Consider the following 21,359-nt stretch of genomic DNA (forward strand, 5'->3'; position numbering starts at 1 on the left):
AGGCCCTGTCCCTAACAAAGTTTCCGGAGTGCTTTGCTTTGCTTTTCCAGCTTGACAAGAGATTTGACTAGATAGCCTTTAGGGTCCCGTCCAGCTCCATGATTCGGCGATTCTAAGCCTCCACTGCTCAAGTGGCTCATAATGTTTTGTATGTTGTCATTGATATTATTTGTTCAGTTCTACTTGTTTTGACTGATCTATTGATCATAATACATTTCATTCATTTAGTCCTTGAATGAATGAAACCATTTCCCACATAGCTTCTATGATCCCCATCATTCTCTCTCTGCAAGATGGGAATTGTAGTCCAACATGTTCAGCAGAGTGCTGGATTGCAGAGGGCCCGAACTGCAAATGTATAGTTCTTTCGTTCTTAATTGGATTGCATCTATCTCATTGCAAACTGTCTGTACAAAAGTAGCAAAATAGGGGTTATTGATGATTTCATCCTTGCTTGCAAAGACAATCATTACAGTGCGTTTCTGGCAGGAAAACCAGGAATTTCCTCCTTTTATGAAAGCACGATTGTGGCAGAAAGTTGGACTGGATAGCCCTTTGGGCAACGATGGGCAACCTTTTGCACTTGGTGTGTCAAAATTCACCAAAAAACCTAGCATGGGTGGTGTGTCACTTTGAGAAAAAAAAAACATAATTTCGCAATATGTGTAGTTTAAATAACAAAAATATATAATTGTAATATATAACTGTATTCAATAAATCAAAAACTTATTTACTACCATTATTTCCATGTACAACAATCTATGGTACCTCTTGCAGTTTCCACGCTGATTTCTCTCTATTCTAGTTTCAATGTAGTCATGAATAATGAATAATATGAAAATAATATAATAGTAATAATATGATAATATACTACAATAATAATAGAATATATATATATATATATATATATATATATATATATATATATATGCAATGTGCATAATTCCCATGGAGTAAACAACAAAACCACTGGTGGTTACGTCACTGGTGGGCGTCGCAGTGGTCTGTGGAAGGCGAAGCAATTGAAAGCACTGCAAATCCCATCATCTGTGGCACATCATCCCCCAAACGGCACCAGGATATAAATCGCACCAAATTTGGCCACAAAAAACATAGTCATCCAATCAATCTGCATTCGGCAGCGTGTCAGCAAAAATAGCTAGGCGTGTCAGTGCTGACACGCGTGTCATAGGTTGGCCATCACTGCCTTAGGGTCTTCTCTAACTCTGAGATTCTATGATCCCAGAGAGAAATGTTTGCGAGGGATAAAACACAAGGGTTATGGGTCCAAACGGCGCTTTTCTCTTCCAAAAAAAAGAAGAGGGTTTTCTGTTAAAAAAAAGGCATCTTCTGGGCAGATTTGTGTTTCGCACCAAGAACAGAATACATATTTTTCTCCACGGAATCCTTCTCCTGTGATACCTCGGGATGCCGGCAGTTCTGCCAAATCCTCCCCCTCTTCTCGATGGGGTTCCTCAGCTGCCAGGAAATCTGTCGCTCAACCTGGGCCTGTATTTCGGAGAAGTCCTCCTCCTCCCTCCTCCGTCGATGCGGCGTGGAGGGGAGTCACGGAAGACCTTGGAGAGCAGCTGTCGGTTGGGAGTCAACCTGGCGGATTAGAATCCCGATTCCAATTTCCAAAGTGGATAATCCCACAGGGGCCACATGTCCCTTTCCAGCTGGCTTTGCCCTTTCTGCCTTCCAGGAGCTGGCACACGGACAACGGTCGGAGGGATTCGCTCCTCATTTCCCCCATCCCTTCCAGTTAATTTCTGAAAGTGCATGCCTTGGCGGCAAAAGGGGAAAAGATGCTCCAAGGTGCCCCTGAATCGCATAATCCCGCCAGGTCCGTTGGCTTGCTCAGACGTTTCTAAATTCCCATACGTAGACGACGCAGTCATCTATGTATAGGACCTTCAATTGCGGAATTGGAAGAGATTTCCAGAATGGAGTTGCGGAGTTGAGTAACCATTTGATACTTGCCAGACAGGGAAGCGGAAACATCACCAATCACTTGGGGGACGTTTTGGGGACCTTCCCCCCTCCCCCCGGCCTCAGGAATCACTCTCAAACTCGTTGGGTCTGTGTGCCCAGTTTGGTTCAGATCCATCATCAGTAGGGTTCATAGGGTTCTCTAGATGCAGAGAGAATAATAATAATTATAATACTTTATTTCTATAACCCGCTTCCATCTCACCAAAGGGACTCGAGGCGGCTTACATGGGGCCAAGCCCAGATAAAACTACAATTCCCATCATGTTGGGTTAGTTCCCCCCAAAACCCCACCAGTATTCAATGTTGGCCAGGTAGCGTGCCAAGTCTGGTGCAGATCCATTGTGAACTGGGTTCAGAGTGCTCTTTGATTGTCGGTTAACTATCCCAGCAACTACAACTCCCAAATGACAAAATCAATCCCTCCCCCAACCCCACCAGTGTTCAAATTTGGGCATATTGAGTATTCGTGCCAAGTTTGGTCCAGGCAGTGATTTAGGGTGTGAAGCCAGCCCTCGATGGATCTGGACCAAATTTGGAACAAATACCCGATAGGCCCAAATTTGAATCCTGGTGGGGTTGGCAGGGATTGATTTTCTCATTTGGGATTTATAGTTCACCTACAATCAAAGAGCATTCTGAACTCTACTGAAGATGAAATTGAACCAAACTTTGGCATACAGAACTCCCATGACCAACAGAACATACTGGAAGAGTTTGGTGGGCATTGATCTTGAGTTTGGGAGTTGTAGTTCACCTACAACCAGAGAGCACTGTGGACTCAAACAATGATGGATCTGGACCAAACTTGGCACGGATACTCAATATGCCCAAATGTGAACACTGGTGGAGTTTGGGGAAAATAGACCTTGACATTTGGGAGTTGTAGTTGCTGGGATTTATAGTTTACCTACAATCAAGGAGCGCTCTGAACCCAGTCTACAATGGATCTGCACCAAACTTGGCATGCTTCCTACATGGCTAACATTGAATCCTGGTGGGGTCAGACTTCCCTGCTAAAGGGGTTCCTAAGACCATTAGAAATATGTGTTTTCTGATGGTCTTTGGCGACCCCTCTGACACTCAGGTTGAGAAACACTGATCTATGGGTTTTTTTTTTTAGCACGCCAGTAGGGCAGACTCCTCTGACGTCCTCTTTTAGCACGCCAGTTTGCTCTTTGCAAATACTCAGCCAAAGAGGCCGCTGCTCTCTACCTTGCCTGTTCTAAGCAGGCATGCATGGTTAGAGCGGAAGCCTTAGTGCTATAGAGACTTTCACTAGCTTTACGGCATCAAAACCCAACCCAGGTCATTTGTGTTCCTCTGCTCCTCCTTCAATCTCTGTCTTTCCATTGCTGTGGGAAAAAAGTCTGAGTAGGCAGAAGAAAAGGGAACAGGTTGAGAAAGACTTTGCTGCAACCGTTGCTGCGGAGGGCCCTTCTCCTTGTTTGCCCAAAGTCAAACTAACCTGCCGCCTTTGCCCGGCATGAAGGTTCCTCGGCCAGGCGCCGAACTCGCTCTCGGTTGTCAAACTCAGTCATTTCCGCTGGAGATGTCTAACAAATCCAGGATGTCTTGCTGATTGGTTGGTTGGTTTGCATGAGGGCTAAATCCTAGCTCTTGCAGGGCTTTGCTTTCCAAGGACTCCAATGCCCAACTTTCAACTGGTGAGGCATGGCATTGTTGCATTGATGCTGTGACATTACGAAGCTTTTCGACGTTACGAAGCTTTTCGATGTTACGAAGCTTTTCGATGTTACGAAGCTTTTCAACATTACAAAGCTTTTCGACGTTACGAAGCTTTTCGACGTTACGAAGCTTTTCGACATTACGAAGTGGAATCTGCCCTTCTCCTGCTGCAACAAGGCTGGATTATCATTGCATTGCTAGCCAAATCGAGCCTCCTTGGGCAAGGGCAGTATATCTTAGTTTAAATTCAAGTCCCTCTGGGGAGATAGGGCGGAATAATAATAATAATAATAATAATAATAATAATAATAATAATAATAATAAACCTTCTGAAAAGTTGTGAGCAGCACAGTGTAGGAAAGCTAGTGCTGACTTTCCGGTCTGGTTCAGCAGAGCCATTTCTATAGTGTGTTTCTGAGCATGTGCAAAGTGCCCTCTTATTATTCAAGAGCAGGAGGTTGGTCATCGGCCAAATGCTACCCTACTTTGTTTGCATTGAACTCATTATTAGTCGAAGGTCAACTGCGCAATGAATGTATTCTGACTCAACTTGGACTGCCATGGAAGCTCCGGGAGTTGTAGATTTACAGGATCTTCTGCCTCTTTTGCACAAGAGGTTTGGGGCCTTGCCAAACTACAACCCCCAGGACTCCATTGCATCGAACCAGAGCCAGGGGTCCATTGACCTGACTGCCATGGAACCCTGGGGCATGCAGCTTGGGGAAAACTACAAATCCTAAGATTCCCATTGGGTCTGTGGATTTGGCATCCATGGATTCGATGGTTCGCCGTTTGCAAATACTGCCAGTTCCAGTGGTGTTGAACTTCATTAATAGATGGGGAGGGCATCTCCGGGGGAAGCCCGCCCTGAAACGAGTGGACCTTGCCGCTTCCCCACCGTACGCCGGGGATGAATTTGCTGGCGCAGCACATGCCGCCAACTGTCCAGACAGAACAAGGGAGATGAAAGCAAATAGATTAATCCACGGCCGCTGACATTCAATGGGCTGCTGGAAGGACAAAAGCGCCGAGGCCGAGGATGAACTCTGCATTGAATGAGCTGTTGTGGCTACTCAATCGGTTTCGAAGGCAACCATGTTTTGGATGTGACCACCACTGACAATGGACCGGAACCAAACCTGTCACAGAGAAGCCCCATGACCAGCTGAACATACTGCAGTGGTTTGTGGGAAGTGGCTTTGATTCTGGGAGCTGTAGTTCGCCCTCACCCAGAGAGCACCAAACCCAGGCAACTCAGATCTGTGGACTCATCTTGTTGTGTTAATAATAATAATAATAATAATAATAATAATAATAATAATAACAACTTGGGAAGTGTCTGACATGTGGTGCAATACAACAGCCAGCAGAGTGTCTGCTGTGGACTCATCTTGTTGTGTTTCAAATAATAATAATAATAATAATAATAATAATTATTATTATTATTATTATTATTATTATTATTTCACCGATACATCAAACAGTCCTAGACACTTGGGAAGTGTCCGACGTGTGATCCAGTACAACAGCCAGCAGAGTGTTGTATAATAATAATAATAATAATAATTGGGAAGTGTCCGACATGTGATCCAATACAACAGCAGCAGAGTGTCTGCTGTGGACTCATCTTGTAGTGTTTCAATTAATAATAATAATAATAACAATAATAATAATAATAATAATAATTATTATTATTATTTCACCGATACATCAAACAGTCCTAGACACTTGGGAAGTGTCCGACGTGTGATCCAGTACAACAGCCAGAAGAGTGTTGTATTATAATAATAACAATAATAATAAAAATAATCACAACTTGGGAAGTGTCCGACGTGTGATCCAATACAACAGCAGCAGAGTGTCTGCTTTGGACTCATCTTGTAGTGTTTCAATTAATAATAATAATAATAATAATAATAATAATAATAATAATAATAATAATAATAATCCCAGGTGACAGTCGCATTGACGAAAAACAACAGGAAAAACTCAGGACCTCAAGATTGAACTTCAAAGACTCTGGCAGAAACCAGTGCAGGTGGTCCCGGTGGTGATCGGGGTTGTAAGGTCCTGTAACAAAATGAGCAACAGATTGGCATGTGGTTGCACTGCGGCGTTTCTGTCTGCGCTGCAACGCTCCCCTGCTTGCTGGGATATCACCTTGCAAGGGGAAGAATGTGGCTTTTCTTAAGCCCCTTGGTGAGATGTTATTCCACCCTGAAACTGGCAACCCTTGACGTAACTCAAGAGGCAGCTCTCAGGGCGGATTAATGAAACACGGCTCGCAAAAGGTTTCCCTCTGCCCTTCTCTGGTGCTTTGTTCTCTTTACGTCCTGGTGCAGCTTGTGGGAGGATGGACCACGATGATGGGATTTGCTGTACCTTCACTCGATTCGGCTCCCACAGACCACTGAGACCCTGACGAATGACGGACTGGGACCAAACTTGGCACACAGACCCACATGACCCACTTTACGTCCTGGTGCGGTTTGGGTGAGGATGGACCACAATGACGGACTGGGACCAAACTTAGCACACAGTCCCACATGACCCACTTTACGTCCTGGTACGGTCTGGGTGAGGATGGACCACTGCAACCCCCAGGAATGACGGACCAGGTCCAAACTTGGCACACAGACCCACATGACCCACTTTATGTCCTGGTATGGTCTGGGTGAGGATGGACCACGATGATGGGATTTGCCGTACCTTCACTCGATTCGGCTCCCACAGACCACTGCGACCCTTACGAATGACGGACCAGGTCCAAACTTGGCACACAGACCCACATGACCCACTTTACATCCTGGTGCGGTTTGGGTAAGGATGGACCACTGCAACCCCCTTGAATGACAGACCAGGTCCAAACTTGGCACACAGACCCACATGACCCACTTTATGTCCTGGTACGGTCTGGGTGAGGATGGACCACGATGATGGGATTTGCCGTACCTTCACTCGATTCGGCTCCCACAGACCACTGCGACCCCCACGAATGACGGACTGGGACCAAACTTGGCACACAGACCCACATGACACATTTTACGTCCTGGTGTGGTTCGGGTGAGGATGGACCACTATGATCCCCATGAATGACGGACCAGGTCCAAACTTGGCACACAGACCCACATGACCCACTTTACGTCTTGGTGAAGTTTCGGGGAGGATGGACCACGCTGATGGGATTTGCTGTACCTTCACTCGATTCGGCTCCCACAGACCACTGTGATCCTTACGAATGACGGACTGGGACCAAACTTGGCACACAGACCCACATGACCCACTTTACGTCTTGGTGAAGTTTCGGGGAGGATGGACCACGATGATGGGATTTGCTGTACCTTCACTCGATTCAGCTCCCACAGACCACTGTGATCCTTACGAATGACGGACCAGGTCCAAACTTGGCACACAGACCCACATGACCCACTTTACGTCCTGGTGAAGTTTCGGGGAGGATGGACCACGATGATGGGATTTGCCGTACCTTCACTCGATTCGGCTCCCACAGACCGCTGCGACCCTTACGAATGATGGACTGGGACCAAACTTGGCACACAGACCCTTCATGATCAACAGAACATAGTGGAGGGAGTTGTAGTTCACTCTGCATCCAGAGAGTCCTTTGTCTGGTTTTTGGAGCTCTCCAGGATTGAACCCAGCTCCGCCGAAGCAGAGAAGCCCCAAGCTTTCGATTCTGGTCCGCCTCTTTGCTTTTCCGTGGCACCCAGTTTGGCATCGCTCTCAAGAAATCTATTGTGGTTTTCACAAGGCCTCTGGACCAACGCTGAGGAACAGAAACATCAAACCATCATCTCCCTTGCGTGATTATTGTCTCCGAAGCATTGCATCGTCTTGTCACATGTCCGAAGTATGATAGCCTCAAATCGTTTCGGTTTCTCTGGAGGAAATCCAGTCTTGTTTCGCTTTTGGTCCCAATGCTTTTTTCTTCCTGGTGATCCGTGGCTTTCCTAGTCCTCCTGGCTTTCTGTGCTCCTCAGGTTTGGAAATATGGCTCACTATTAGATGCCTGGGTGAGGCTCTACAAAATCCTGAGGTGTAACCGAGAAGATTCCTGAGCCCAGCCAAGGCAAACAAGTCTACTTTATTTTTGGCCCAAAGTTTCAAGATGAGTCTTAGCATTGGCCGTTCCTTCAAAAGAGGGCGAGGTCAAATTCTTCTTGAATTCAGGGTTTGTTCTTCTTGATTCTTGCCTTCCCAAGTGGCCAATGTTTGGGCCTCGAAAAAGAAAAGAGGAATAAAATGGAAAGAGAAGCTCCGTCTCCTGGACCTGACGGTGTGGTTGGGTAGGTATGGTTGATGTGTCATGATACCCCAAAGATGCCCATGTTTTGGTCTGGATTCAGGATCGTCCTAAACGAGCAACCCTAGTGCCATGTCCGTTCCCTCCGGAGACTCTCCTCGCCAATCTGCCATCCGACGCCAGGATTTGAATGACTTCTTATCCAGCCATCTGGCGCTCCTCGTTTCCTATTATGTGTCTCTGGTCAATTACGGCGGATTTGCATTGCTGCCATTAATACGCCGGCTAATTGTCCCGAAGCAAGGAGGCGCCCCGCACCGCTCGGCGGGGTCTCCCCCGGTGAAGGTTACAAATGGCAAAAACTGGGACACGGACGCTTCCTGGGCCACGTTCCTCCCTTCCGTGGCTTCTTTTGTGAGCCAAGGCATTTCAGTGCCCAAAAATGTATGGCGTGGCATCCCTCCGTGATGCCATGGGACAAACTTCACTGTCTTAGAGCATAGGGCATAGGGAGAGACGGGTTGCTGTGAGTTTTCTGGGCTATATGACCATACTCCAGAGCATTCTCTCCTGACGTTTTGCCCACATCTATGGCAGGCATCCTCAGAAGTTGTGAGATACAACCTAGAAATGGCAGAGTTCCCAACCTTGGTGTTTTGGACTACAACTCCCAGAAGCCCTCGCTGTCGGCCAAGTTGGCAGGAGCTGCTGGGAGGCGAAGTCCAAACCACTGGAGGACCCGAGCTTTGACCCGCTTTGCCCTTTGGCACCAGCAGAAGTTTCTAGAATATCCTCCCTGGGGAAACAAACCCACAGCGTAGATCGCAAAGAGCCAGGCCCTTCCACGCGGAGAAACATGCGTGAATAATTGCGCCAGGGAGCCACATTAAAACATTTATTTATACCCTACGCTCTTGGCGTATATTTTTTACTTAATCATCCCCAGACAGATGGCGGAACATTAGGGCCCATTAAACTAATAGCATTCAGGGTGCTCCATTTATTTTCTTCTGGGTTATTTTGGGACTTTGGGCGTCGTTGGTGTCTTTGCAAATAAATTCACTGAAAGGAGCAATGTTTTTAAAAAAGTGGCGTATTCAATAAATAGGCGTGGCAGGTTAAACAGCTAAGCTAGAGAACTTGATGACTGGAAGACTGGCGGTTTGGATCCGTGGGATGGGGTGAGCTCCCGTTGTTAGCTCCAGCTTCTGCCAACCTAGCAGTTCGAAAACATGCAAATGTAAGTAGATCAATAGGTACCGCTCCAGTGGGAAGGTATGTTATGCCAGCCACATGACCTAGGAGGCGTCTACGGACAACGCCGGCATGACAGCATGGAGACTCAGGGTGGATTACAGTATATAAACAGACTTTGTTACAAAGGGATACAGTGAGACACAAATACACAGGCAAAGGCAAAGGCTTCTCCTTTCATTTCTGGCTCTAGAAGCTCATCCCTGGCTCTGGGAGAGGTGCTCTTCTCCATTTCCATGCTGAAGAGCCTGTATTGTCCGTAGACATCTCCTGCTCGTGTGGGCGGCAGAGTATTGATCTACTCACATTTGCATGTTTCCAAACTGCTCCGTTGGCAGGAGCTAGGGCTGACAGCAGGAGCTAACCCTGTCCCACAAATTCAAGTCAGGAGTTCAGCAGCACAAGGGTTTAACACACTGCACCACCACAGCCATATATATATATATATATATATATATATATATATATATATATATATATATGTCTCTCTCTGTGTGTAGCAAGTTTTCTGTTGATGTATTTGAGCCTCGCGTTGCTTTGTCTACGGAGAAGCCATAGCGATGGGCCTCTTCACCTTTCCGTTCCTCGCCGCCGCAATCTTTGTGGGAATTATTCACTGTTGGCTCAACAGCTGTCGGAGCTGCTCAAAGCAAAGAAAAGGGCCTTTTCTTTCTTTCTTCAAAGCAGCCATTCTTTTCTCTCCCTTTTAAAACAACCCTGAAGATTTGCATTTTTTTTCCCTTTGCTAAACCTCGGGGACGGAGCGGCTGAGAACGGAATCACCTTCGGCTTCTTTCTGATGCCGCCGACCCAAAGGCGGATCGAATATTATCTGTTTTGGGAGGATGGTCAACCTGTAAGCAACCAGTTGGATAATGCGTTCAATTTGGTTTATTTTGGAAGGGAAACCACCAGAAGTTAGAGGCGAAAAGGGAGGTTAGAGCAAATGGAGAACACAGAAGGCAAGGTGATGGTGTTGTCGAAGGCTTTCATGGCCGGGATCACAGGGTTGTTGTATGTCTTTCGGGCTGTGTGGCCAAGGTGATGGAATCCCGGGAGTTGTTGTTTTACAAGCTCTTGGGCCTTCCTTGTAAAAGAGGGCTGGTGCTTTGCCAAACTACAGCTCCCAGCATCCCATCACATTGATCCAAGGCTTGAACCCAATCAGGAGCGGAGGTGGCGCCGGCTGGCTTCCAATGAGGGAACTCTAAAACTAGACAGTGTTAATGAATAGTTTTTTGCTGTACAAAAGTTACTCCATATCCCACAATGTCGATGCTTGTACATTTTGGCATCCGTTGCGGTACATTGCATCCCTTCTGCAGATGCCGTTTGCTTTCAACTGGTGGGTCCCGATCTCTTTCCGGAACATTGGTGGTTAGCGGACCTCGCCAGGCGACGGGACCTACTTATCAGCGGCGCTTGTTGAGGGAGGTGGGATCGGCTGATCTTAGGGCCTGAACAGGTTCATAAAGAGAGATGCGATCACGTAAATAGACCGGACCCGAGCCATTTAGGGCTTTGTAGGTAATAACTTCACTTTGAATTGGGCCCAGAAGCAAATCGGCAGCCAATAGAGCTGTTTTAAGAGGAGGATCGTATGCTCCCTACAACCCAACCTTGTCAGTAGTCTGGCTGCAGATCTTTGCACTAATTGAAGTTTCCAGACCATCTTCAAAGGCAGCCCCAAGTAGAGAGCATTGCAATAACCCATTCAAGATGTAACCGAGGCATGGAGCACTGTGGCCAAGTCTGGCTTTTCAAGGTATGGTCACAGTTGGCACGACTGCTGACACCTGAGTTTGAAGTGTCAGTGCTGAGTCCAGGAGGATCCCTGGACTGCGGACCTGTGTCCTTGGGGGAGTGTCACCCCGTCAAGCACAGGTTGCCACCCTAGTCCCTGATCGGCCTCGTGACTGACCAGGAGGACCTCTGTCTTGTCTGGATTAAGCTTCAGTTTGTTAGCCATCACCCAGCTCATCACAGCTATGAAGCACTGGTTCAGGACTTGGGAGGCTTCCTTAGCATGTGGTGGAAATTAGTAATAGAGTCCTGGATTCTCTCTCCTCCTTCTCTCATTATCCTCAGCTTGCTCCAACTCTTGCCAACTGAATTCAAAGAGCAACAAGAAGAGGAAGAGACAATCCTACTCTTCCCAGGAAACTCCAGAAAAAGCAAACTGCTGCAGCTTCTTCTCCCTTGCCAGTCTTTCCTCGTCTTTGACTTTCTCTGCATTGTTGGGTCACAGGGATCAATACAATCCACACTTTCAAAGCCCAGAGAGTTCCTCAGCGCATCGGAGGCACTGGCGGGTGAGACAGACATGCGCGACACCTCGGAACAAAAGGCCACAGGGCCGCTCTCGTACTGGCCAGAACCGTGAACTCCCACTTCGAGTGTAAAGTACAAAAGGTTGCGGCGGCAGCCTGCGGTTAGACACCCAGAGCTGTGAATGCTCCCGAGGCGAGGTTTTTCTCTCCAGCCGGGTGGGGAAGCTGACTGCCTTCACATGCCCAAAATAGCTCAGGTGGAAGGGCAGCAGGCAAGGGATGGCAGCACTGGCGAGACACAACGAGGGGGGAAAGCCAGGTCCAGAAATAAAGATCACATACAATGATCAAAAACGACGTTAGTTTTCTCCCTGCTGTTCAACTAAAAACCAAATGAATATTTCTCTATCATCTCCCGATCTGAATGTCACATATAACTGGAGAAAAATTATCCTGTACAGAACAAGACGTGGTTTTCGTTGGAAAAAATGTTTTTCGCGCGAAAATTTTCTGTGCAAAAAACAAAACAAAAACTAAACACAATTTCAGGCCAGGATCCTATAGCACTACCTATGTTACATGTATATACTTCGTTACAAGCAGAGACCCTAAAGCCACATATATACTTACCAATGAGTGCAGTTTCAAACCGATATTGAAGAACCCTTACAAAGCCCTTCTCACCTGAAGCAGACTCAAGGCAGATGACAGAACACATACATGGCAAACGTTCACAGACAGGACAGACGACAGATAGAGGTATATATGCATTTCCCATCTTCAGTGTCCTGGAGGTTGTGTAGATTCTGGCCCTCTTCACAGACTTCCTCCTTTTTTTTGATCGCCGGTATTTTTCTGGTATTTCCTTTATGGTAGCTAGCTAGCTTCGAACTTCATGAAATGGTCAGTGTAGATGACTCCTAAGAGACTTGGAGACTACAAAAATTGCATGATGGGATACCACCAAGAGTTCTCAATGTGCACTGGTGCCCAATAAGCAATGGGAACAACACAATATTGACCTTATTATACCTTGGTCTCATTGGTGATGGCGAAATGACTGGCTATGGGCCACTTTGGAGTTTGGGAATACAAGAAGTGTTTCCTTGGGTTCTCCAGAGCTGAGGCAGACTGGCACTTGAAATAACCAATGTGGGTGGAACAATGGGGTCACTATCCTCCGGTCTCCCTCTCCCTTCCTGATCCTTTTCTTATTTGCCTTGTAGGCCGACTCTCCTCACTCTGACGCTGCAGCGCTGAATGGCGGCTCTTCGAACAAAGTTCCTAGTCATCTTCCGCTCGTTCCAGGGCCCCTGGATACCTTTCCATTCTCTGGTGGAGAAAAAGAAAGACGGCGACCCGGCCTTTTCCGTTTCATTCAGGATCGGCCCGCAAGGAAAGCTACAACATCCGATCAGCTTTCAAGCGGCTTTTGAAACTCCTCGTCTTCTCGAACATGATCCTTCCATCCACGGCATCTCCCTCACAGGGGATATTAAGAGGAGACAAAAGGAAATGGCCTCTGACTAGGATGGTTTGAGACGGGACCGCCTCTTCCCAGAGCCAAAGAAGAGGATGTGCCTTCGTTTTCTGACATCTCGGCCTTTGGGACCAAGTGTGGAACCGTGAGGTCTATTTGGCCTGCGGGAGCCTGTGACAACACTCATATTTTGTCTTTGGGATCAACTGCTGGTTCCTTCGCCGCCTTGGGAATTGATGCCCGGGTGGGGCGTGACCCCTTTGGGCATTGTGGGTTTGCACTCTCCTCCCCGAACGGAATGCCACTGGCATGGCCAAGCTCTTGCTGAGATTCCAACGGTATTTTCGGCGGAAACCCATCCGCTTCTTCATGCTGATCGCCCTCTACTTGACGGCGGGAAGCCTGGTGTTCCTCCATGCCAGCTTCACTGGACAAACCCGGGTGCCCGAGCACGAGCCCAGCCCCAACAGCCGTGCCGGGGATGGGACGGAGGCCAAGTATCTGGGGACGGCTCAACTGGGCAGGGAAGTCAAAAATGCCCCGGAAACATTGACCACGGCCCGCAGGTACGGCGCGTGGTTCAAGAGTCCGTCCAAGGAGTTGCCTGGACGGAGCAAAGTCGGCGACTATGGCGGGACATGGAGTCGAGCCCTCAAGGGAAGGAACGTGCGCGAGAAGGAGGAAGACCGAGGTAACAATTCATCTGAGTGGGGTGAGGAAGGACACATGTAATCCAAATGGTTTGGGCATCCTACAAAACCAAGATCCGTTGTGTTTCTGTGAGTTGAACTTTCATGGATTGGATGATTACCAGGTCTGATTAACCTGTTCTTTCCAGGAATCTCCTTGTCAGCTAGACGCTGATCGTAGAGTCATGCTGGAGGACCTAGGCCCCTTCTACACTGCCATATAAACTCTAGATTATCTGTTTTGAACTGGCAGTGTAGACTCATATAATCCAGTTCAAAGCAGATAATGACTATTACAATCCAGTCCGAAGCTGCTTTGAGTCTCCTGCGGGAGAGATAAGTAAAGGTTTCCCCTTGACATTAAGTCTAGTCGAGTCTGAGGGGTGGTGCTCATCTCCATTTCTATGTTGTACATAGACATCTCCAAGGTCATGTGGCCACTGGCATGACTGCATGGAGTGCCGTTACCTTCCCACCTGAGCGGTACCTATTGATCTACTCACATTAGCATGTTTTCAAACTGCTAGGTTGTCATAATCTGGGGCTAACAATGGAAGCTCACCCCATCCTAAGCATTCGAATTGCCAACCTTCCGGTCAGCAACTTCTGCAGCTTCGCGGCTTAACACACTGCGCCACTGCGGCCCCCATGAAAGAGATAAAGGGAGGTGTAAATATAAATATAAAGTGGGGTATAAATAATAATAATAATAATAATAATAATAATAATAATAATGTTGATTATCTGCTTTGATAATAGAATAGAATAGAACAGCTTTCTTTGTCATAGTGCTATTGCACAACAAAATTACATGCCTTCCCCGCACACACCACAAAACAACGCATCCATCCCTCCACAACCCCCCACCACCACCACCACACAGCCCCCAATGCGACATCAGTATGAAACCAGAGTTCAACATAGCCACAGCTCTAGGATAAAAGCTATCCTTCAGTCTGTTTGTCCTCGTCTTTATCATCCGGGATTATAATATATAATCTGGATTCTATGGCAGTGTAGAAGGGGCCCTGAAGATTCCTAGAAAGACCACTTCTCTGGGCATTTGTATATCCTCTAGTGCGTTTCTATGGTCTACTTCTGGTGGAAGTGGATCATAGAGTCACACCAGTGAACATAGAAATTCCTAGAGTTTCCTAGGGTTTAAAAAATAGCATTTTGGTGATTTCCCCACACTTTCCCCAGCACCCACAATTTCTGCCTGCAATCCCTTTCAAAACGTTGACAGGAAGTGACATCACTGGGAGCTAGCGATCCAAAAACAACAGTTCTAAGCTCAGAGGGGACTCATGCAACATTCATCCCAAACTCCCTACATGCAGAAATGCAATGAGCCAGGGACGAATCTCACCCAGAGCAGCTTCTGTTGTCAAAGTGGCAGGGATCCCAGTGTTGACACAGTTAAGATCCAGGGGGTGGGTGGTCCGAAATACGCCCCCGCCCCATGCGCCCAATATCTCTGCTCAGGTCAGGCATCCCCAGGAGCCCCAAAGCCCGCCGTTCTAATCTCCTCTTCCATTTGTTCGGCTGAGAGCGTCTTTTGACGGGTGACTTATAGGGCCTGTCTGCGGAGCGCTTAGCATCTCTGAAGGCCTCATTTACTGCACCTGACAGGACACTCTTTTCTGGCGAGGAGAGGCTCTCGTTGTGGGCGGCGCAGCTTCATTTATTATCGGGCAGCTCTTTCCTGCCGTTCTGACACCAATGTTCCCATTAGTCCTGATTTGCACGGCGGCGGCTTTCTGACGTCCGAAAAATGGCTTGATGTGCGGCGATGAAGGACAAGGTTTTAGAGGGCAGTCCGCAAAGGGGAATGAGGCCATTGCCTTGACAATGGGGTGGTTGGCTTGGTCGGATCATCGGGGGGAGAGATTGGCCCTATTCGCCCACTGGGGTTGCGTGGAGTTACACTTGTGTTCAATGGCAACACGGTACCACTGAACACGTTTTCACCAATCGGCCTTTTTGCCAAATAGGAAAGTTTGACTAAACTTCCTTTTGGATGAACAGTGTCTTGAGGGTCTCAAGGAACCCATCCATGGCAAAATTAATTTTTGTAATGTCAGAGTATTTGCAGCGCAGCAGTAGTTGGATGGAAGCAGTGGAACGCAGAACGAAGAGACACTCAGAGCAATAATCAACACAAACAGACTTGCAGACAACAGACGAACACAGGACTGTTCTGTTCTCCAACAGAACTTGACTCGAACTCTAGGCAGACAGAACTCAACTGAACAGAACTGAACTGATGCAATCCTTATGCACAAACACTTGTGTCTGGATATTCCCTAGTTCCAGCCACACATCAAGGTCATCATAGCTTCTGGGCAATTAACTCTTTCCACACTATGGTACATTCTGGATGATGCAATCAATACACAAATCCCACATTAACATGTAATTGGTTACTGTTGGTCGTGTATTTAATTTGACATATCTATTATTATATTATGTTCTAGTTTGGGTACCCGGCGTTGGCCGGGTTATTTGAAAAAGTCATTTTCTTAATGGTACAAAATGCATGAGGTTGTGGGTGAACTACAACTCACAACATGCCAGGTTAACTCCGAGAAACTCCATCAGTTCTTGGTTATGTTGGGTAAGTATGCTCTGGATGCATCATCTGTGGGGTTGTCTGGCTGTAGGGTGAACTACAACTCCCAATATGGTGAGTCAGTCCCTTCAAACCCCTCCAGTAGATTGGGTTAGTCATGGGGGTTTTGTGTGCCAAGTTTGTTCCAAGTCCATTATCAGTGGAGGTCACAGTTTCCCTGGTTGTGGGTGAACTACAACTCCCAGAAAGGAGGGTCAGTTCCCCCCAAACCCCTCCAGTCATCAAATTTTGGCCACCTTTGCTGAAGGGGCCAAGCCAATGCTCCTCAGGCTGGTTCCCTCCCCGCCACAAGGAATTAGCAGCCGTCCTCTTGGAGGTTAATCGTTGCGGACTCCTTGCATATGGCTGGGACCGCCATGGCAACCTTGACATAAACTGACAGTTGATTCGCACTTACCATCTGGTAGTGGATGCACGGCGTGTCAATTCAAATTAAACTAATGAGCGTGGCTGAATACCATTCCCAAACGAGTCCTCCCTCGGTCTGTGCAGCATTGCAATCCTAATGAGGGAAACCATGGCCACCATTCTAAATCAGCTCCTTAGTGAAGTAGACTGAACTAAAGACTATTTCCTCGACCAATGTCCCTCCTCCAGTCCTGGTTACTGAGCATCAGCTGCTGCGAGCAACAGGAATCTGTTCTCTTCTTGATTGAGATTCGCATACTGGTGTTTCCAATAGGGATCCTGCTTCATTATTATTATTATTATTATTATTATTATTATTATTATTATTATTATTTACTAGCTTGGGTTCCCGGCATTGCCCAGGTTATTTGAAAAAGTCATTTGTACATAAAGTTGTGGGTTAACTCCGAGAAACTCCATCAGTACTTAAAGTTTGTTATGTTGGGCAAGTTTGCTCAGGATGCATCATTGGTCAGGTTCAGTGTGCTCTCTGGCTGTAGGGTAAACCACAACTCCCACCATGGTGACTCAGTCCCCTCCAAACCCTCCAGTAGGTTGAGTTAGTCATGGGGGTTCTGTGTGCCAAGTTTGGTCCAGGTCCATCATTGGTGGAGGTCACAGTTTCCCTGACTATGGGTGAACTATAACTCCCAGAAAGAAAGGTCAGTTCCACCCAAACACCTCCAGTAACCAAATTTCAGAATATCAGGTATGTGTGCCAAGTTTGGTCCAGGTTCATCAGTATTTGGGTCACTACAACTTGCAATTGGAGAGGGCCATTGGTGTCTCCTGAGTATAGTGGGAGCTATAGCTACTTGTGGACACCCCAGACACACACATAATACATATTTTCACTTTTATTATGTGTATAGATGTTTTGTACTCTTTCCATCCCAGCGCCACTGTGGCTTGTTCTGCTCCTTTCATATCTTTATTTGGGATCCTGCTTCTGATTGTCGGAGATCGCTGGTGAAAGGAAGACATTAGTTTGTTGTGCCCAGATCGACAGAAGAACATGCTTCAGTTGCTTCCTAGGAGAATCCAAAGTCCCCATTGTTGTTGTTGCTGCTGTTGTTGTGTCTGCCAGACACGTATCACTTATGACCACCCTGCCGTCTGCCACAGTTGCCCAGACCCATAGTAAATCAAAGGATCTTGGGCATGCAAGAGGGTCACTCTGGTTTGTCAATGCTGCGAGAAAACTTCAGAGGGAAAGGAAATGCCTTGACACATTGGGCCATATCTCAAGCCGTGTGCCCCTTGTCAGAATGCATTAACAGGTCGGGCTTTAATGGATTGCAGAAAGGCTGACAACCCGCCTGGCACTCCCTTGCGCTCGTCTTAATAGGCGTAAGAAATGGCAGCGGTAGCTACAGTTCACTGAACAAACAGCCAAGCCATGGGCAGTGGCTCAAGTTTATTTTTCCAATACCTAGACAAGGTGAGAAATGTCTTGAACTTCTGCCCTGGTGAACAGAAATGTTGGCACAGCTATCTGTCTTTCATTGGTCTCTAGAGTTGGGTATGCTTCTTGGCAGAAGGTACCCACCAGATATAGTCCCAGTACCGACCTTGTTCTACAATCAGCGAGGGAAACTCTTCTTGTGTCTTGAGGTCTTCCTCCCTCCTTCGACCCGTGTTTTCTTCTTCCCTTCCCTTCCTCTTATTCTCCTTCCGCCCCTTCTTTCCTTCCTTCCTCTCTTTCAATATTTGCATGTCCTACATCCAAAGACCCCAGCGTACAATTGAATCAAAACAAACAGCAACAGCTGTTTAAAAGACCAGAAATATATTAAATCATTTATCACCGGGAGTCAGGCACATGAAAGCCAGTTAAAACCGATATTACAATCAACACAGAATGAAATCAATTACCCCCTCCCTCCAATGTCGGTAGGGCATCGGATCTGCTGCAGGAGTTGAAGGAGCTCTCCAAGGTGCTGAAAACAGTCAAGCGACGACATCCGACACCTTGGAGAGCCCCCTTGGAGTCAAATCTAGATGGTCCTTGGGGTCGATTCCAACTTGGCGAGTCTGCCGATTTGAGTCCACAAAGAGTCTTCCTCGACCACTGGTGCCAGCTTGAGTCTCCATTTGATCCAACCCGGTTCGGAAAGGAGATGAGAAGATTTTCATGCCGAGGAGTGATTTTTGTTGCACAGAAAGAACACGGTCACTTTGGGACGAGAGGTGTGGGTGCTCTAAGCGGACAGATGTCCGCCGACAGACAAGCCATCCAGAACAATGGAAGATTTTCTTTTCCTCCAAGGTCTTACAAGGAGGAAAATGCTGGGCGCTGGGGCTCTCCAGCTTGGTACCTCCGAATGCGTTTCGAGGGAGATTTCCTGTGGCTTTGCCGGGAAACAAACCAACCAGACAGCTCCTGCTGAGGCGACAATCTCGCATCTACGGCAGAGAGGCCTGGTGCGGGTTTAGCTCCCAGCGAAGAGGCTGAGGTCACGGCAGTGGGTTAAACTCTGCGCTTTCCAGCTCGCGGGTGGCCTGGCAGGGAGACAACTCTGCTGTATGGAAGCGGGGACAGCTCTGCTAACCGTGCTGGGATTATTCCCTGGGAAGTGGCAAACCTTTGTCTTCCCAATGAGGGATTGAATAGATCTGTGTGATTTCTTCCTGAGCTGAGAAAAGAGTTTCATGCTGACCGAGGAACTCCATTGATAAGGATTACAAAGTCTCCTTCTAGACAAGATTGGATCAAATGGAGACTCAGGTTGGCACCATTGGCCGAAGAAGACCCATTGAGTTGGAAGATACCCCAAGGAGCATGTGCTTCAACCCCGTTCAAATTTTACTTCAATGTTGCAATTTCATGGGTGAAATGCCAATGTGAGACCTATGCTTGTTGACAACACATGTGCCCACCATCTCCTGGCATTCTTGAGCCATGCCAAGAGAGTGATTGCTTTTGTGATGGCCACCTCTAACCCTTTGTTTTTCCTTCCCCAGCGAAATACATTGGCTGCTACGTGGACAACACGCACCGGAGAGCCCTGCGCGGCGTGTCTTTCTTTGACTACAAAAAAATGACATTGTTCCGTTGCCAGGACAACTGCGCCGAACGGTAGGGTGGCAAACCCGTGACGGGGGCTTCATTAATTCTGTGGCGTCATGTGTATATCTCCACCGCTGGCTTGGTGTGATAGAGTGGGGTGCCTTTCTTCCTGGGGTTATTTTTCTTCCTAGTTCTCCCAGCATGGAAAGATCCCATTTGCAATCATTGTGGGATCACTTGCATGGAGATGTCAGCCTGTTCAAGGCTGGTTGGACTCCTATATTATAGTCTGGGACACACACAAAAGGGGATACTTTGAGGTTTGCTCCTAACTGCCAGGATGATAACAGGAAACTGGGCCCAGGGCTGAATCCCTGGCTAGTTTTCAGGCACAGCGCTGTTGTCATATAACAATGATCATCCCAGCAACTGTGGGTGAATTTTGTAAAGAACATGCCTTGAAATGCGAAAATTCGCATTGTCCCAGAATTCTTCCCATTTGGGTTTCTCAACCCTCGAGAGACAAGGCTGTGTAGTTTTCCCATCCCTCATCTGTGTCAGAGCTTGGGGAAAGTTCCTATCTGGGGGACTACAACTCTCAGAACCTCCCTGTAGAACTTAGTCATTTGGTTGGCCTTCAACGTAAAATAGAGCAAAATAAGAGCAGCCACGAATAGTGAAGCTTGTGAAGAGTCTCCTGGGGGTTGTTAGCTGATGCTGGGTTTCTTCAGGTCTCTGGATGTTCACAGTTGACAATCCAGTAGCAGAACGTAACTCCTTGACCCTCCAGAATGCCTTTTTTGTTGTCCTGGCAGGGGTTACCTCTATGCAGGGCTGGAGTTTGGGGCTGAGTGTTACTGCGGGCACAAGATCCAAGCCGCCAACGTCAGCAACTCCGAGTGCAACATGGAGTGCAAGGGGGAGAAGAGCAACATCTGCGGCGGGGTCAACCGGCTGTCCATCTACCGCCTCGAATTGGCCCAGGAGTCCGCAAGGAGGTGTAAGTCGATGGGGATGTGGAATTGGGGTGGACTTGAGATTTTGTTGTTCGTTGCTGTCAACTCAACCAGGTCCCATGGTACTATGAATGAACGAGAGATCTCCAAGTCACCCTGTTCTTGCTCTCCAAAGTCAGGGCAGCCAGGGCTTCCTTGGTTGAGTCCGTCTTTCTCTTTTCCTGCCGCCGTCCACCTTTGTTAGGGAGTTACACCTTCGGATGTCATGGTCAAAGTGTGAATGTCTCAGCCTGCTCGTCTTACCTTCTGAAGCCGTGTCCTGGGATTCAGGTCTCCCTCTCGATTCCCATGGAAATTCAGAGCTTTGGTTCACTGGCATCTGAAAATGTCATGGGGATAGATGGAAAGGGGGCCGAAGTATCCTACCGCGCCTACCGCGCCACCCGAGCCATGCAGTGCCTGCCACATACGGGAGAGAGGCCCAGACTGTCCCTGGGAAAGGAAATAACTGGTGCTTGAGCACCGTTAATGAGCTTCAAATAGGCTTTTGATCTCTCCCCGGCTCTCAAAAGGCTTTTCTCCCTGCTAATATCGCATTCCTTGTGTTTCTCACTGGCTCCCGTAGTTGAGATGCCGGGGCCTGTGCCGCTCATTAGCAGGTACTTAAATGTCAAAGGCAGAGCGGGGAATCGAGCCAGGAAGGTGAACGAAGAAG

General features: G+C 47.6%; 1 protein-coding gene across 3 annotated transcripts in view; it reads left to right on the plus strand.

The window, feature by feature from the left end:
* The window catches only part of wscd2 (WSC domain containing 2), a 30,742-nt gene that overhangs the window by 2,497 nt on the left and 6,886 nt on the right, over nt 1-21,359 (plus strand). Inside the window, exons 2-4 of one of the 3 annotated variants that reach the window (XM_008117339.3) lie at nt 12,696-13,661; nt 19,643-19,757; nt 20,504-20,688. In XM_008117339.3, coding sequence (XP_008115546.2) covers nt 13,259-13,661; nt 19,643-19,757; nt 20,504-20,688 — 703 coding nt within the window. In that variant the 5' untranslated portion in view covers nt 12,696-13,258. Of the gene's footprint in view, nt 1-12,695; nt 13,729-19,642; nt 19,758-20,503; nt 20,689-21,359 lie in introns of those variants that run through there. The other 2 variants (XM_003225103.4, XM_062958376.1) reach the window with 2 other exon arrangements.

This window comes from Anolis carolinensis, chromosome X (assembly GCF_035594765.1).
Source record: "Anolis carolinensis isolate JA03-04 chromosome X, rAnoCar3.1.pri, whole genome shotgun sequence".
Lineage (NCBI taxonomy): Eukaryota > Metazoa > Chordata > Lepidosauria > Squamata > Dactyloidae > Anolis > Anolis carolinensis.